Source organism: Podarcis tiliguerta (assembly GCF_965153285.1).
Source record: "Podarcis tiliguerta genome assembly, chromosome: 6".
Taxonomy (NCBI): domain Eukaryota; kingdom Metazoa; phylum Chordata; class Lepidosauria; order Squamata; family Lacertidae; genus Podarcis; species Podarcis tiliguerta.
This window is the reverse complement of record NC_139539.1, coordinates 42,898,596-42,916,304: the sequence shown is the minus strand read 5'-3', so window position 1 is coordinate 42,916,304 and position 17,709 is coordinate 42,898,596. Positions and strand designations below refer to the sequence as shown.

At 42.3% G+C, this 17,709-nt stretch overlaps 1 protein-coding gene across 12 annotated transcripts in view; it reads left to right on the top strand.

The window, feature by feature from the left end:
- Window positions 1-17,709, top strand: part of FOXP4 (forkhead box P4) — a 153,420-nt gene that overhangs the window by 116,055 nt on the left and 19,656 nt on the right. For all 12 annotated transcript variants that reach the window (XM_083445733.1, XM_083445730.1, XM_083445729.1 and 9 more), the window contains 4 exons: window positions 628-711; window positions 3,160-3,361; window positions 3,474-3,550; window positions 7,358-7,459. In XM_083445733.1, the coding sequence (XP_083301859.1) occupies window positions 628-711; window positions 3,160-3,361; window positions 3,474-3,550; window positions 7,358-7,459 (465 nt within the window). The remainder of the gene's footprint in view (window positions 1-627; window positions 712-3,159; window positions 3,362-3,473; window positions 3,551-7,357; window positions 7,460-17,709) is intronic.

Below are 17,709 nucleotides of genomic sequence, written 5' to 3'. Positions count from 1 at the left end.
CGAGAACTGGGTGAAAACGCGGTGAATGAAATGGAGGGAGGTTTCATAATGTGAGGTTCCATTTTTCAGCAGCTTTTTCTGCCTCTGTTCACCCACATCTGATTCCTTTACATCAAGGTCACTGGCACTCCTATGTTACTGCACAGTGGATGTACCAGAGTATCAAAAAACCACCACACATCCTGATCTTGATATCCAATAGGAAAAGGCAGCTCTTTAGAGGCTTGGAAATGTGATACTCCAACCAGATTCATGGCTCTCAGGAGTATTCAGTGTTACTAGGGAATTAGGGAAGCTGGCAGATTTTCTCTTCCAGGAGTGCTCTATGAAGGCAGCACAGCACAGCACAGCAAGAGCTAAAGGGAACAGCCCAGTGCTGTCACATTACTGCATGTAGGAAGTATTAGTCAAAAGAAGAGAATGGCATGTTCACACCGATGTTGAATGGAGCAAGCAAAACGAGGTGTGTGTGATCCCTGCTGATGTAGAGGGAATCATTCAAGGGCATGATTATTGATGGAACACTTAACTGGACCACCTTTCTAAATATGTTGGCCAAGTGAATTGACCACTAATGGGAAAAAGCTTCCTCAAAACAAATGACTTCTTGTTTGGTTTTCTTTGCAGCTAGCTAAGGAGAGTGAGCGTCTCCAGGCAATGATGGCCCACCTCCATATGAGACCTTCAGAGCCAAAGCCGTTCAGTCAGCCTGTAAGCAATGCTCAGCTTGTTCCTCACCTTTACGCTCTAACTTTCTTTTATAACAGGGATTGCCACCTCAAGCCTCAGGCCCATATTGTCCTGCCAGAGTCACTCAGGGCTGAAGCAACCCTGGCTGTGACAACATTTCTAGGCTCACAGTAACAGGAACTATTTCCTACAAGTTCCTTTGAGCCACAAGGCTCCTAGTAGATGGCATGATGGTGTGAGGAAGCCAAGGTATACCTACGCTCCATTGAAACTTCTAAACTGATGATTACCAGTTTTCCACCCTTGTGGAATCCTCCCTTTTACTACCACCCAAACATTGTTTACTTGAGCTTCACTTTCCACAGTCACAGCCATAGAGGGTCATGTAATATCATAATGCCTGCCAGATACTGCCCATGAACCACTAGGTAGCTATCCCTTCTTTATAATAACAATACTCTTCCTCTATCTGTTTCTCCAAGTCCTCTTTTACACTCTGCACTTGCATTTCTCCATGGCATTTCACAGAGCCATAACTCAAATATAGGCTGAGTAATCTCATTGAGAGAGGAACCTGTCCTCTTGGACTCTGTGAATTGTCATGCATGTTATTATTTTATTATTTATTACATTTATATACCACCCTTCATCTGAAGATCTCAGCGCGGTTCACAACATGCATGCATACTGATGGTGCTATAGAAATACAAACAACCATAGGTACCTGTGCTGGCCCTTTCTGTAGGCAGGTAGAACCACTCATTCTCACAACATCAAGCCAGACTGAGACAACCTCCCAGAGGCAACAGCTCACAGAGCATGCCCATATAGCCCAAGCTGCTATTGTACACAAGGAGTGAAGCAAGGGGATTGGGATAAGACAGGCTGTGCCCAGGCCATCCTTGCATTCACATTGCGCAGTTTAGAAAGCCAGCTGTGTAGAAAGACCACACTACTTGTGTCAGTCCTGCAAACTGCGTAGACATAGGCTGAAAAGTGCTGCTTTGAAGTGCTGAAACAGCACACCAAATTCTGAAATCAAAGCTGATACAAACATACCCTAGTGTCCTCTACCCTGCAAGGTGTGTTACTGGCTCATTCCTGACCTATTGCCTTCTGTGCTGCCTTATTGGCCATTCAAAGGTGTTTGAGACGCACTTCTATCTCAGGTAAAGCAGCTGGTGACATCTATGCTCTCTTGAGGTTCTAGTTCACATCTGTGCATGTGAGACCCTCTTGGAAGAACTTGCATCAATGACAAAAATATGTGTTTCCCCTCTGTGGTTTCTGAAAGTCCCTCCTGTTCATGAGAAGGGAGGTGGCCATGGTTACAGTTTTGAGGAAGGAAGAGAGAGAAAGTACATGTATATCACTGAATTACATTCCGAACCCCAAGAGCTCACTGACATCTGCAGTGCTTCAATATATGGTTGTATAAGCTGACCTGGTTTTTTTTTTTAACTCATGAAATGATTGCAATCCTCTTTCTTGGCAAGAGATGAAATTTTACATGGATGCTGTTGATCTTCAAAAGATAATGCTTATCTGTCAGTGTTAGAATATGACTATAGATAACGGTACTGATGAACTGCTGGGAATTGTGCTGTATCCTGGGACAGCATTGCTCCAATTTCCTAATGAGACACTTGTGGCAATGCCACAGTGTTTTTAAAATGAAATCCACAACTACCTGATCACCTTCATGAAATGAGCAGATAATCAATTTCCCCCCAAATTAAGCTGCAGTTTAGACAATCTCATTGGAAGTGGTGTAGCATAGTAGCTAAGAGTGCACACTTTCAGCCAGGAAGCCCTTAGCTCAAATCTTGCCTAAGCCATGAGCTCACTAACGGTCCCCACCTGTGCATGCTTGCTTGCTTCTAAATAAACATTCATAGACTTGGACCATGTTTGCATTTTTGCAAGCCACTATCTTGTAATTTCAGCCCCCGTCTGCAATACAGGTGGTAGAGTGTGCTAGCTGTAACTGAAACCATTCCTCCTAAAGTTTGGCTTCCCGTTTGCTTTGAAAAAAACTGCTACGGACAAGAATTATGGATTATTATTTTTTTCAAAAAAAACTGAGCAAGGGAGGAATACTTTATATTGTACTAGATGGTCATCTGGTTCTTTCACGTTTCTAACAACTGGCTTTGATGTAGCTAGTAAAGAGTTTCAGGTTTCATTCACGTTTGCAGAGTATGATCTGATTTCTCATCTACATCTAGCCCTTCCATTGTAGTTGATGAGTCTCAAGTTCTTATCTGAGGTGCCTGTTTCAGTCTTTGATGCTGAATTGATTAGTAGACCCTCAGTGGTGTGCCTCTGCCTTTCACCCAACCTCTATATCTTCATTGATAGAAGTTGAACAGCTATGTGCTATGTCCATATAGAAAACTGTTGCTTACCGAGACACCTCTCTGTCTCCTGGGTTGATTCTAATAATAGTTTGTCATCCTCTTTGAGCAGCTGAACCTGGTTTCCAGCGCCACCCTCTCCAAGAGCACTTCTGATACCTTCCCTGATGGATTACCTCATCCCCCCACCTCTGCTACTGCACCCATTACTCCATTGCGGCAGGGCCCTTCTGTCATCAGCTCATCCACTTTACACAATGTAGGGCCTATTCGCAGGAGGAACTCAGACAAGTTCTGCACGCCAATCTCCTCAGGTGAGAGCAGCTGGGGAAACTGCAGCTGCAACTTTATGTTTGGGTTGAATTGTGTGTTTCTTAGACTGAATTGTGTGCTACTTTTCTTCATAACTTTCTTTCTTCCCCCTAGAACTTGCGCAGAATCATGAGTTTTACAAAAATGCAGATGTCCGCCCCCCCTTCACATACGCCTCGCTTATCCGGCAGGTGAGAAATTCCTTATTTTGGAGAAATGTACAAGTGTGCCAGAAAGGCCTGGAACAGGCATCAGTTGTTCACACTCACCTTGAATGTTGCTTGTGACAAGCGGCTCAGGTTGCTAATGGTACATTCTAGACATCACCTTCTTATACTGCCTTTGGAAATGGAATTTGAGTCAGTGGCTGGGGTGTAAATCTGGCAATTGGGAAACCTGGATTCATTGTGGTCTTGAGCTATCATGTTTTTTTCACCCAACCATGCCTTTCACAGTTAACACTAGACATTCTAGCACTGCAGGTAAATGGATAGGCACATAATTCTCTCTGTAGTTTATTTTGTGTAGAAGTCAAAGGCCTAGAGACTAAGACTTTAGGCTATATCTACAGCCATCACTGCTGTATCTTGTGACCTCAGTGCCTCTTTGTCCTTTACATGATCATTATTTCCTCAAGAGTTCAAAGCAGCTTAGTTCTATTACAGTGTCTCTGACTTGGTGCTTTTCTGGTCCCCTGGGTGAAAGATACATTAGCTACAAATGGAGTGTGAGAATGGGGAGTTTTCAGCAACAGAAATGGCAGCGATGGCTTCAACTTGAAACAATAAGATTTTGCCACCCCACTGTTTTCAGGGATTTTATAAACTTGCCCAACAAGGTATTTTTGAAGTCATTTCTACAGAATCACCTTGTGGTTAATAACTCAAATCTCCATTTTAAATGAGATGGTTGGGGTTTTTTTTGACCAATACCATTTCCTGAATATTAGCCTTTGTGAGGAGAAAAATAGAATCTGCATGTATCGGTGCTATTTCATGGGTTGTTGGCTGCCACACTTGATATTTGAATTATTTGCACCCTGCCTCATGCATGTAGGAGCAATGTTCACGGTGGGCTTTACAGTGTTTCTGGCTTCCAGGGTATAACATAACTACTAATGTTTCCTGTTGTGTCAGAGTATTAGCAGTAGAGTTTGTCAGGATCAGCCTTAGTGGTCCATAACAACTGAAATCTCTTTTCAGCCTTAGCTTTCAGGCACAGCAGGTGGGACTTTACTGTGTCAGTTTCTTGGATGAACTGCAACCTTCTGTTTCCAGAGCTGCCAACAGCATATCTTTGACAAAGAATAAATTCCCTGGGGAGGATGGCTTCTATTGCTCCCTAGTGGTGCTGTATTGTGTGGGCATTCCCCGCCTTCCACTTAATTGAAGTAGGCTCTGTAAGTTAGCGTGCAGGCTATGATATTGTTCTGTGGATCTCACCTACACCCTTATTCTCCTCTGGCTAAAAATATGCCTTCATTGTCCATGTAAAAATATACTTTAGAAGAGATGCTAAGATTTGCTTGCTGGCACTGGTCTTTTAAAGCCCTGGCTCCTGGAATTCATTCCTTTTGATTCAGCTCTTTGAGGTTAACCTCCCTGGAGTAGCTGAGATCTAGGAAACACTTCCAAGAGCAAGCAGTAGTTGGTGTTTTCAGACACAATATCACCTCCATTAACCAGGCCAAAGTGTGGGAATGAGTGCCTTTATGCTTATCTCACCTCCCTCCCTCCCACAGCATCACACACCCTTCTGCATGCAGTGTTTTGTTTAAGAATGCTGGATCAGACCAAATGGCTGGGATCAGACAGGTGCTGCTGGAGATAGAGCATGATAGAGCATTGTCTGCTGTTTTTTGCTTTCACCATCTAGTAATCAGATGTCCACTACCTCTACATTTGAGTTTTGCTTTTAGCTACCATGGTTAATATTCAACACACATAGTATTTGGCATGCTCAGGTTTTATTAGTGGTGTGTATATGTGATTATTCTTTTTGTAATAAATAATTTTATAGGCTTTGTACATACTTATTCCTTAACTTCCAAGTTTTTGGCTGCACCATGGCCAATACCCATTGGTATCCCACCCGTGAATTTGTCTGATCTTTGGAAAGTACATTTTAAGGGGCTTTTATAATCCCTTAAACTGGTTAAGGTGTTGCCTTGTAATCTACCACTTATGAACTTCATTGAATCATGCCAAGATCTAGTCTATGTACCTCCATTATGCTCTCTTTTTTATTCACTAATGGTAACCAAGTATGGCACACCCTCCCCTCATGTGGATACAAATGGTGCCTGAATTATTCTCTGAGTGAAATTAGCAAACAGCAGGCCCAACCAGTTATCTGCTTTCAGTTCAGATAAGAATGAAGAGGGGCTGGAGTGGACCAGTTTCAGGCAGAAATTGTTGATCTTGCTCTACAAAACTGGGATCAGGATTCCAATGTTCAAGTCTAGTTCAGCAAGGAATGTTTTGAGTGCATTCTAGCTAATTTGCCCAGATTTGATCTGGTGCAATTCCTGGTTTGCAGCAATGGTTACTGTGCTTCACTCACTAAATTAATTCAACTTTTATGCATTTTGAAAGTGATACTTTAGCACTGATTTTACTTTCCATCCATTGTAACCTGGAGCACTTCTTTCCAATTAACTGTGAGATGGGTAGAGTAGTCGAAATCAATGGTTTGTCTGGGCTAGTACTTACTAGAGCTTCTAATCAGTCAGGTGTACTATAAGTGAAATAGGGTGTCACTGCATTTGCATAAGGGTATGTCCTGCTAAATGAAAATATCTCAAGACTATTTTAGCATATTCTTTAGGCAGTAATACTGATCTGCAGAGATATGTCATATCTAAAAATGACCAAGCTTTATGCAGCTGGTCATTCACCTAAGTAGAAAAAGAAACAATTTTCATAGAATCTTGCATATCAGGTCCCAGAATCTGTTTCAGAAGTTTCTTTAAGGCCTTAGAGCCTGTTATTATCCATGACTATGCTTCTCTGCACCTGTAGACTTGACTGAAGTAGATCTTTGAGCATGCACAGCAGGGGTGGGGAACCATTTTCAGCTTGAGAGCTGAATTTCCTTCTGGGCAACTTTCAAGGTCTGTGATGGCCAGTGGTTGGAAGGGCCTGAGGCAACAGTGGGCAAAGCTGTGAATGTGAATGTTACCTTTGAACAGCAGGCTAGTTTCTACACTTCTCTATCTCCAGCCAGATAATAATAATAATAATAATTAATAATACTTATCTAAAAACTTAATAAAAACATCATGCATTAAAAAAGCTCCTGATACAGGACTGCCTTCAGATGTCTTCTAGGAGTTCAAAGATGCATTCCCACCAGGCAAAAATACTCAAGGTGGGAATAAGCAAGGCTAATGAGAACTGTGGCCTGCGGAGGGGTCTGACTTGGGAGAGTCACAAGGGCACCATTTACATGCACACCCCAGGCCTGAGGTTCTCTGTTCCTCTGCTGCTAAGCTTGCTTCAGTGCATTTAGCCTAAGAGGTAGAGCCTTCAAATTATGAGAGTAATGCTTCTGCACCTCCTTTTACATTTGAGGACTAGCTATTCAGTCTATAATATATTTAATTCCTGGCTTGCTTTTTTTTTTTTTTTGCTTTTTTTTGTCTATAATCTTGCTTTGCAACATATCTGGCTTCTCCTGTATCTTTAATAAAGGCTATGTTTGGGCTGATTCACACATTCATACATATCACTCTCAAAGCCTTATCACTCAGGTACTTGAGTCTCAATTCATGAACTGTCTTCACTAAAAATGCATTGTTTCAGAGTAACCTTGTACAGCTATATAGCTATTTTTAGTGTTGGATCTGTGGTGGCTGTTGCATGCATGTTGGTCCCCACCTGATGTTGTATTCCTCAAGTGAGAAACATGGTTGTCCTCATAATGGTTTGCCTAGTACTAGTGGTAAGAACTTATGGGACTGATGTCTGTGAGTAACTTTTTCTCACCTTTCAATGCAGGCTATCCTTGAGACACCCGACAGGCAGCTAACATTGAATGAAATCTACAATTGGTTCACACGGATGTTTGCCTACTTCAGGAGAAACACAGCTACCTGGAAGGTAAAGCTTAGTTTGGGATTTTAATGCAGCTTTAGTGCTAACACACTTCTTAATATGGAACTGGGTCTCAACTTGGAGGACCTGCTATATAATTTTATGTCCCAAATGTTTTTGGTGGAAGAGGTTCTTAAATAAGTGGGAGCAGGGAGCTCTTGTTAAGCAACTACATGTGTCCATGTTTGATCTGTATCCTGGCTGCATCCTGGTTATGGACATGACACTGGGGATCCTGAAGAAGTTAATGAATTAAGGCATTTACTCTGTCAACATTCTGCTAAAGATTCTGCTCTGGAGTGGTACAACAAGGCCACTTCAGAATAGATACTCTGCATGTTCTTACTTCTTTTTAGAATTGGAGAGGAAGGATTATTCATTAGTTTATGACACCAGGCTGCAGACTCATGTTTCAGTTTCCCACTCCACTTAGCATTACACAGAACGTTTGGTGCTTGGATACTATGGTAAAGGCAGCATCCACAAAGAAATATACACTGCCTTTTGTAATACACTCTATGTACCTAAGGATGGATTCAGATGAAAGAGGTGGCTAAAACAAAGTGTGAGTGACTTGCACGTTCTACTTTCCCTCCTTTTGACTTATTTCTCCTATGCCTGTAGTGAGATGTGTAAGTTCCCCATATCTTTGGGAACTTGCCACTGGCAAGGTGGGCAGGTCCCTTCCTTGGATATGACTTGAAGGGCGGGGGAAGTAGCTGAATGAGTCATTCTTATCTCCTTCACACACACCCATCCTTTTTTGTGCTGCTTTCAGTAATTGTGATGTGACTGTGAGACTGTCAGGGAAAGGAGCTGGGACCAATGGATGCAAGCATTCTGAAAGCAGGGAGTACTAGTAGCGAGGAATATCTAATGTCCCTCCATCTCCATTGCTTTCTTCCTAGGCCCTGCGGTTGTAGCTCGCTCTGGTGAGAGAGCTGCGGGTACTCAGCACAATTGACAAATTGAGAATTTAGCTTAAAATGTGTCAAACTGCCTGGGTGGTAAAACAAGCCAGGGAACTATATTCCTTCTCTAAGAAGAATCTGTTTCAGCCCTCTGAGGTGGAGGCAGTGATGTGTGGGTGGGTGACAACAGCATGTGACCAATCTGTTCCGTTATAAGGCTGCAGAAATAGGTCTGTGCTGGCATGCACGTGGCCTGTCTACAGGAAAAGCAGAAGGGGAGTTAGAGATTCTAGAAATAGAAAATAAGGTTAATGATAACCCGGGGGCTGGTATCTCACTGCATGTGGCAAATAGATGATGCCTTAGCCAAGCTAGCAACGATTCAGGCTGGCTTTTCAGAGCATTGGGATGCAGATGGTCTCCTGATAGGGAAGATTGTGTGTGAGCTGCTAATACTCAACTTTCAACCTTGGGGAAGAAGAACATGAGGAGGCAACTTAATCTTTGTAACAGAAAACAATCTTGCACATGAAAAGGGGCTAACAGAAGTGCCACCCAGTCTCCTGTCTGGTTCAGATTCCCTATGGGATGTTAGCTGTCAGTTGGTGTCTCTGTTTTCCCATCTGTAAAATGGCACAAGAAGGGGCCGGTTTCCTCTGTTATGTTCACATATATGTAATAATGCAGTAGGCCCATGATCCTAACTGAGGTCTTGATTACTGCTATAATCATAATCTTGATTTGTCTGTCTCGGTCTTTCTCCTTTTCACCGTAATGTATAACTCTCTAGGCAAATGCCAGTCCATCACTGTAAAGGCATTGTGTGGGAAACAATGGGGAAGGGTCATAGCTTAGTGGTAGAGCATATGCTTTGCATAGAGAAAGTCTCAGATTCAATACTTTAGAGGTAGGGATGAGAGAGCCTTTCACAGAGCCTTTCAGAAACCACTGCCAGCTAGTGAAGTCTATACAGAGCAAGCTGAACCAATAGCTTCACTTGTATAAAGGAGCTTCTTCTTTCAATATTTCTAAACCAGACAATGAGCACACCTCCCCTACTGTGTACTGGCTCTGGATATGCAGGTGTCCATGCTTGCTCTTGGAATCAAGTCCAACTCCCTTTGCTTGTATTTTTTCCCTGAAGAATTCAATTTTAGCAAAAGCATACATCCTTACAATGTGTCTGTGCCCGTGTGTGCTTTCATCATGTGAAGGTGGTCCTGACGTTTGTCCTAATTCAAAGCTTGGCCTATTAGTGTCCACTCTCTCTGAATACACTGATCCATTCCTTGCTCATGTGTTCAGTGAGATCTGGAAAGCAGAAGAAGTAATTCCAGAAGAGGGATACAAAGTGAGGGAGGGTGAGAGAGAGGATAGAAGGACTATCTCCAGAGTAGAGGGGTGTGTGTTGTGTTCCTGCAGCTGGGCATCTCTGCCTTTCAGCTGGAGGCCTGATAAGATTCTGTCTTCCAGACATGACATAATTCTGCCAGTGTCACATTCAAGCCCTGATACAATCACTCCCTCAGACGGGAAGCCAGAGTCATTGTGTAGCCGTCAAACTCTTGATAACGGCCAAGCAGAGCTTGCTGCCCATTAAGCAAACACAAGTCTGAGACTAGCAAGTTATTTTCTGTGAGTAAAAAGGGGGTTATGGCATCAACCATGTAGGAAGTGAGTGAACTTATTTGGATCAATTCATAGAGAAGTGCTGAAAGTACTAAGTCACCTATAAACGTCCTTGGGGAAGGGTAGCTGTATGTTGTAGTGCATGTGCTTTTCAATGAAGAAGTCCCAAGTTCATGGAATCTTCAGTGAAGTGAAGGAATACCAGAGAGCAGGGCAAGAAAATGCCTCTTCCTCCATTTCTGTTGTGTTGCTTCCCAAGGGAGACTACGCCAGGCTAAAGTATGATGGCTTCGTCCAATGTTGCCTGTGACTGTTCCTGACTACATCGCAGCCTATACCCTAGCTTCTGGGGAACAAACTTATTTGCTTGCCTGCCTGCCTGCTTGCTTGCTTACTATATTTATGTAGCCACCCCATAACAGGCGTGGCTCATAAAGAAAATAAAATACAATATTCAAGTACAACATAAAACAAATTAAATTATTTTCAAAAATTGAAACCGTTAAAAACAATTTTAAACCTCAAATTTAAAACTGAGAGACCAAAACAATGAAGTTTTAAAGACCTGGAAAGATATTCAGCATGCACCGAAAAGCCCATAAAGATGGCATCGGGTGCACCTGTCCAGGATGGCTATTCCATAACTGGGGTGCTGGTACTGAAAAGACCCTGTCCTAAATACTTGAAAGCAATGCTTTTTTGTCATCCTTCATCTGCTTAATTTGCGAGGCCTTGGCATGTCTGCAAAACTGGCAAACAGGCTGGTTTCAGAAAACAAATCTTAAAGCCTCAGGCAAAGGGGAAAGAAGTCAAAACTCTTTTTTGTTGCTGCCTCTTCTTTTCTCGTACTGCCTGAACAAGGAAGAAGAAACAGAAGGAAGGTCCTTTGTGCAGCTTGTTGGCTACCTTTCCCTATATATACAAACATACATGTACAAATGTGACACACACCCCAACAAGCATATAAACAAATGATACCAAGATCTGGGCTAGAATCTAAAGACAAAACTACTCAGAAGAGACTACTAGGAAGAGACTGAGTGCCTACTTAAGCATGATAAACATGATAGGTGCTTAGTGCTTGGCACATTTACGTAGATGTTGGTTTTTGCTTTTCTTTGGTGTGCTTTTCAATGCATCTAATCCCTGAAAGAAGCAAAGCAGCTGTGGTGCCCATGGCTGATGTCCCACATTATGGCACCCTGGAGAAATTGTGCAATTGCTCTGGAAGTTGGCATATCAACACAGAGGAAAGATGTCAAACTTGCACACAACCTGGTACCTTTATTTGTTCTCGTCCATTTTCATCCATTTTGTGAGTTTGTGCTAAAATATTGAATTAGATGCATGTGGAGTTCCTATGGCTTTGGTGGTCCAGTTCTCCTCGATGTATTGCCATTCCAGTTCTTCTTGCTTAGTTAGGTAGCCCTTGTGGGTTGATGCTTTCCCATGGATGCACAACTCAAAGCGTACTAAGAACCACTGTTACATTTTAGCAGTGCAAGAGGATTGCATTGGACGTCCAGTGTAGCAAAACCCTGTTGTTGTAATCCTAACCTATTGGTATTCTTCTTAAGATGTTCATATATTCCACCCTCATGCACTGATGTGGGGAGCTGGGCTGTGACCAGCAGCCACATGTTTGGCCATCATGTAAAGTGGTCCTATAAACATAAAGCATCTGCATGCATGAGGGACGATCCTGATTGACCCAGGATCTCAGCGTAAGTGGAGGCACTCTGTGCGCACAGGCTGATGCATGCATAGGACTACTTTACGCATGGGTAGAACATGTGGTGTGAGCCAGCAGCAGGGCCACCAGCCCAATCGTGCTCCCTGTGAATGTGCGAAGGGCGAGTTATATGAGCCCTGCTTTTGTTAACCCACTTTTTCTCTATATAGACTATAGTGCACACATTCGCTTCTTTGCATCGTTGTCACTGATAGCCCTGCCTGTTTTCCGTTCCCCTCTCTGTGGTGGTCTGCAGCCCTTTCTGTCATTACTGTCCTCTCTTTTACTTAACCCAGAGTTTTCTCTGTTCCCCATCTCAGTTAGCCATTTTTCCTCTCCACACCCCACAGCATATGCTTGCTTGCTCACTCTCTCTTTTCACTGCACAGCAGCAGGTGTCCCTGTTCCCTCCAACGGTTATGCCCCTTTTTGTTTCTCTCTCCTTTCCACAGGTCTCCTGACACACGGATCTGTTACTTTCCTTTCTCTGTTTCCGCTGCTATTGGTCTCACTTCACCACTATCTCTAGTACCCTCTTTTTGCACCCTTTCTAGCACAATCCTATAGATGTCTACTCAGAAGTAAATCCCACAGAGTTCAATAGGGCTTACTCCTAGACAAGGGAGTGTAGGATTGCATACTGTCCCTTTATACGCTCTGTTTCTACCCCCACCCTTATCTCTTCTTCTGCCTTGCTAAACTCAGCAAGAATACCTAAGGCATTCATTTTCTCAGCGGTTCACACATTAAGTGCCTTTCCATATATTATTTGGCAGCAAACCTGGGTTAGCAACTAAGTGTTTGTGATAGGGAGTTGGAGCCAATACTAGCTCTCTGCTGTGTTTAGTGATATGATACATGCATTTACAAACAGGTATTTGGCTCATTTGCTCATTACATTTTTAGAGGTATGCTTTTCAACGTGTAAATCTGCCTTGAGGGGGTCTTATAGGCAGGAAACCATTGAACATGGTGATCTGGTTGCAACAGGCTGGTAAAGCTTTGCGGTCGACTTGGCTGTAGAGTTTGATTCTAGGGAAATGAAAAGCTATGTAGAATAATATAATGCAGGTATCTTCCTGGACTTCTCTGCTGGAGGGCCAAAAACAGGCAGGGTAGGTGCTGCAGTTGGCTGACAGCCCTGCTTAGGTTGTGCAGCTCTATCTAGCAACAGAAGGAATAGAATATCCTAGCTCACTATCTATAAAAGCCCTGGATTTTGTTTGTCATTCATGTCTGGAGCTTCTCTCCCTCCTTTATTTAGTTGCCACTCAGCTGAGGAAAAAGGTCCCTTCATTTCTGGTTAACATAAGCTGTGCCTGCGCTCATGTAACAAATCACTGTAAGCTCTGATTCTAGGCGTTTGCTCGCCACATCATCCGTAGATGGAGACAGATAGTTAACCTATTCAAGTGCAAAATGAGAGACTTGAAAGAATATTCACTCCAGCTTCCTCAAGAATTATATAATCTTAGTCACTAGAGTCTGGAAAACAATTATTAGCTGACACCTAGTCAATTCACCTGCCAGAGGACGAATTTTTCCTACTATGTAATTATTTACAATACAACAAATTTCAGCTATAATAGCTTATGCTATGCTGTAATCGCATTCTCAAAACACCAGATAGGAAAGTGCTTGAGGGAATACAACCGCTGTGAAATTTTCAAGCAGCATGTGATGTCTTTAACACTTATGCCAACAGCACACAGCCTTGTGCTTTTATGTTTTCTTACAGTTTTAGAGTGCAGGTATACGAGAGTGCTTGCTTGCAACTGTACTCTAAGATATATTTGTATACTGCTATATCCAAAGCTATCCCTCTTTTGGACTTCTTTCCTGTCCTTTCCCCTAGTGGGCAAGTTATGGCTGCTTTAAAAAACACAAACACACACATGAAAGTAGATATATTTTGCATAAGATAAATAAAAATGTGTTGGTAACAAAATGAAATATCAGCTAATTCTTCACAGTTATCATGCTGCCTGCCTCTTGCATTTCATCACAGGAGTCCAATGGACACTTGTAAAAGGGATATTTATTGCACCAGAGATGGAGTACTTCTAGAATTTTCCTGTCCAGAGGACATAAAGTCTTCTGTTTCATAGTTGTGTGGTGTCATTTAAATAATTATATGTAAAGTCTTCATTAATACAGTCGTGGACTATGTGAACTTCAAAGTGTCTTCTAGGGTGAGTGGACATGGGGCAGAAGACCAAAAGTGAGCAGGGACCCCACAAAATCTTCCCCAAAAGCTTTAGGCGGAGAATAGCCCCCTTCATGCATTCACCATGTAGAGGAGGTTCCACACGATCAAGAGGCAGTGGGGCTACATTGCATTTGGCATGGGTGTCTGCAGTGCAGAAAGCCATATATGTAGATCTTTCTGCATTCTGTGGAACCCTGACCCATGTCAGAACACAAAGAAGCCTACTTGTGTACAGGTCTATATAAGTAGATTTCCCTTCTGCAGACATGCACATCAAACATTTGGTTGTGACAAGCAATCTCTGTGACAGCACTGCTGCCCCTTGATCACGTATGAAGGGGGCTTATGTTAGGCAAACAATATGAAATTGCTCAGAAATGGAATATTCAAAGAGAGATCCTTACATGTGGACACATTTGTCTCTTAAGTCACTTATCATAAATTATCTCTTCAGCAAACAGATGAACTCTCCTCCCTCTCCTCTCTGCTACCTTTGAAAGAATATGTTAGCCCTCCAGCTCACAGACAGTCTGTCAAGGCTAAAACCACTATGGCACCCTACCAGGAGCACTAGTTTGCTCCACCTAACATTTCTAGGGGAAAATGTGGTTGGGTTGTAAAATATTTCAGGGTTTGAACATAGAAATTTCTGGTTTTTTAAAAAAATATGGCAGCTGTTTCCCCATAGTAGTATTAGTGCACACAATATCCCCAACCTGACCTGCCAATCTCTGCCTGCCTGGACTACCCCTAGATTGAGGTGAATTTTTCAAGATCACTATCATCCTTATTCTACTGAAGGTTCTCTTGGTTTTAAGCAATATGCCATGCTGATTGTCAAAGTAGATAAAGGGCAGTATTTATCCAGGATCACTATACAATGAATACAGTACGGTGTTTAACACTAGGAAAACCTGGGTTATGTGGAGAAAAATAAGTAAATGGAACAGCAGGTAATTTAAAAGGTGGTGGTCCACCCCCAAGAGTAACTTAGTATGGTCTTGAAAGAAATCTACTCTGACTGTTATGTCCTTTAGTACACTGTCATATTCAGTTATATGGCCAAAAGGCTGATTCCTCTTAAGAACGGTAAAGGTTGAAAACACATACAAACATAGGAAGCACACACCAATATATGCATGTGCATGCTTAATGTTCCTCTCTCACACAAACATTTAAAATGATGTGTATTTTAAATTATATTTTATTGTAAACCACTTGGAGGGTATTTACAGCGCAGCAGTATACAAATTTTGTTAAATAAATAAATGAACAACTCCTTTCTGCACAAACATATTTGTACAGAGAACCATGTGCCTCCTTCATCTCCCCCAGATCTGCTCTGGATATTCAGGAGAACCCCCTCAACGGTTCAGGGAAGGAAGGCGGGAAATCATTCCATCTGGCAAGCAGAAATGCTTGTTCTGACACAACAATAATATTAGCACAACATTGCATTCCACCCTTTGTGTCCTCTTGCCATGGGCTTCAGTAGGGAAGAGTGGAGATAATTAAGAAGGTCAGAAATAGAGTGGGAAAAGACTCAAAGAAGAAAAGGGAGTAATGAGGAGATGAGGGTGCAGAAAGACAGGGAAATGAGAGAGAAGCTGGTACAGATTGCGGGGAAGAGAGTTCTGCTGCATAGCAGATATGATGGTTGAGAGCAAGAAGAGATGAGGATGCTGTGACAAATAGGAGGTGCTGGGTGAAAGTACGATAAGTGCGAGCAGCTATAGAAGGACCTGAGGTAGTTCAGATAGAGTACAGTATGGAATACAGAGCAGGGGGCATGGAAGTTAACAGGGAAGTGGTTAAAAAGAAAAGACGGAGTATAACAATTGGCAGAAACGCTTGCCCGTTGTTGATGGGGTAAAGCAGTCCTAAAAGTGTCCCTTGGTAATTTAGAGTTTTACACCCTTCTTGTAAAGAAATGCCATACCAGCAATAGCTCCTCTTCCTTTCCAGGCGTGCAAGTGGGTTGTTCCATTTTCATTCCCTTACCAAAAGTGCAGGGGGGGGGGGCAGTGGAGACAGTCCACATGGGCACCATGCTCCCCTCCTTCATTGACAGTGGATGTCCTTACTTGTCCCATTTTCTCTCTGCCAGGTATTTTATGGGATGCAAGACAGAAATAAATCTGTTTGTATACTGCTAGAAAGAAAACAGTTCACTAAATTTCAGCAAAAATGTTAAGCATGTGCATAGCCCTGCTCTCCTATTGCAAATGATGTGACTTAAAGTGCTTAACGTTGGCTGGATTGTGCCCTGGGTGGGGGGGGGGTGCGCGGACGTTAGATAGGAATAAAACTGGATTTATTTATTTTTTTAAGCTGCAGCTCTTTTCTCACTTGTTATTTATAGCACAAACTATTTTGTTTCTTCATCTTTTGATCTCTCTTGTTCACTGTGTACTATTAACACCCTTAATTCTTATGAAACATTAGTCATTTAGTGCAAGGTGTTTTCCATTATATTGAACTTTCATAATAGTCTGCAGGCACTTATTTGTAAATCTGGGCTTGTTGCATGAGTGAATACTAACTGCTGTTATTCACCTTCGTGTTTTTGATGTTAATGATTCAAAGATATTTAAAGTACGCCATAGACATGGTGGATTTGACAGCAGAATTACAGACGTTTCAGTTACTTGTGAGAAAATGGTTAATTCTAAACTAATTTCTTTGAAGTCCGCCTGGAAATACGTTAGGCCCCATTTTGTGAGGAAGGCTGGCATCCTGCTCCCAAATCAGTTGTTTTGTTGCTGGTGTTCTGTGCCTCTGTCTGGATGACTGACCATGAATAATGATGTCAGAGAACTGAAATGTGTAATTTCACCATCCCCAGCATGAGATCTGTTGCTTCACAACGTATTGCTGTGCCTGTATTTTAATTCTGTAAGGTTTACAGGTTTTCGTCTATGCTCATCCTCTAAGCCTTCCTCAGCTGCTTTTGTTCATTGGTACAGAGTATCAGCAAGAGTTTGTTTCAGCAACTCCCACTTTCTTGGCAAGGGGGTGTACAAGGCTAAGACAATCCTACTATATATTCGTTCTTTTCATTTCATTCTTTGTCTCAAACCTTTGCTCTCATAAAGTCTCCCCGTCTTTCATTCCAGTGTTTTGCACCACTGAATTTTCCTCTGACTTTACCACCTTCATCTCGCCTACTTAACCCTATGGGACCTTCTGAAGACAACTACATGTGTTGCTCTTTAAAATCTGTGCTGTGAAAAGTGCATGCCTGGCATGTATGAGTGACAACATGTGTGGGGGGAGGGGTTGCTCTGCCCAGTGATGTCCCAATATACATGCTAATAGTAAAAAGACACATTGCCATATTTTGAGTTGCATGCTTGGCTGGATATGCCAATTAAACTGTATCCTAAAAAGGGGTGTATCAAAGTGAGAGGGTGATGTAAAAACAAAATCTGCTCTCCCTTCGATGTGAACAATTATAAGACTAATTATCTATGTTCTATTTAGATTTTTGTACTTTGGTTAAATGCATCAGCCTTTAAGCAAGTGTCATGGGAACATTTGAGTTTTGGCGTAGGGAATGATTTGAAACAAGACTGTGATTAGGTGACCCTTTTATTTTCCTTTCTAAGCAAAGAGCCACAATATTAACCAGAATGGGTGTCTGTGAATAGGTAATTTAAACAAACTGAGAAAGGCTGCAATCATTTCAAGTGCTCTGTAAGTAAGTTTGTGCACCAATCATTGAGTCCCCCTAATGGTTCAGGTGGATTACTACAAGTAAATATGCTGTCCTTGT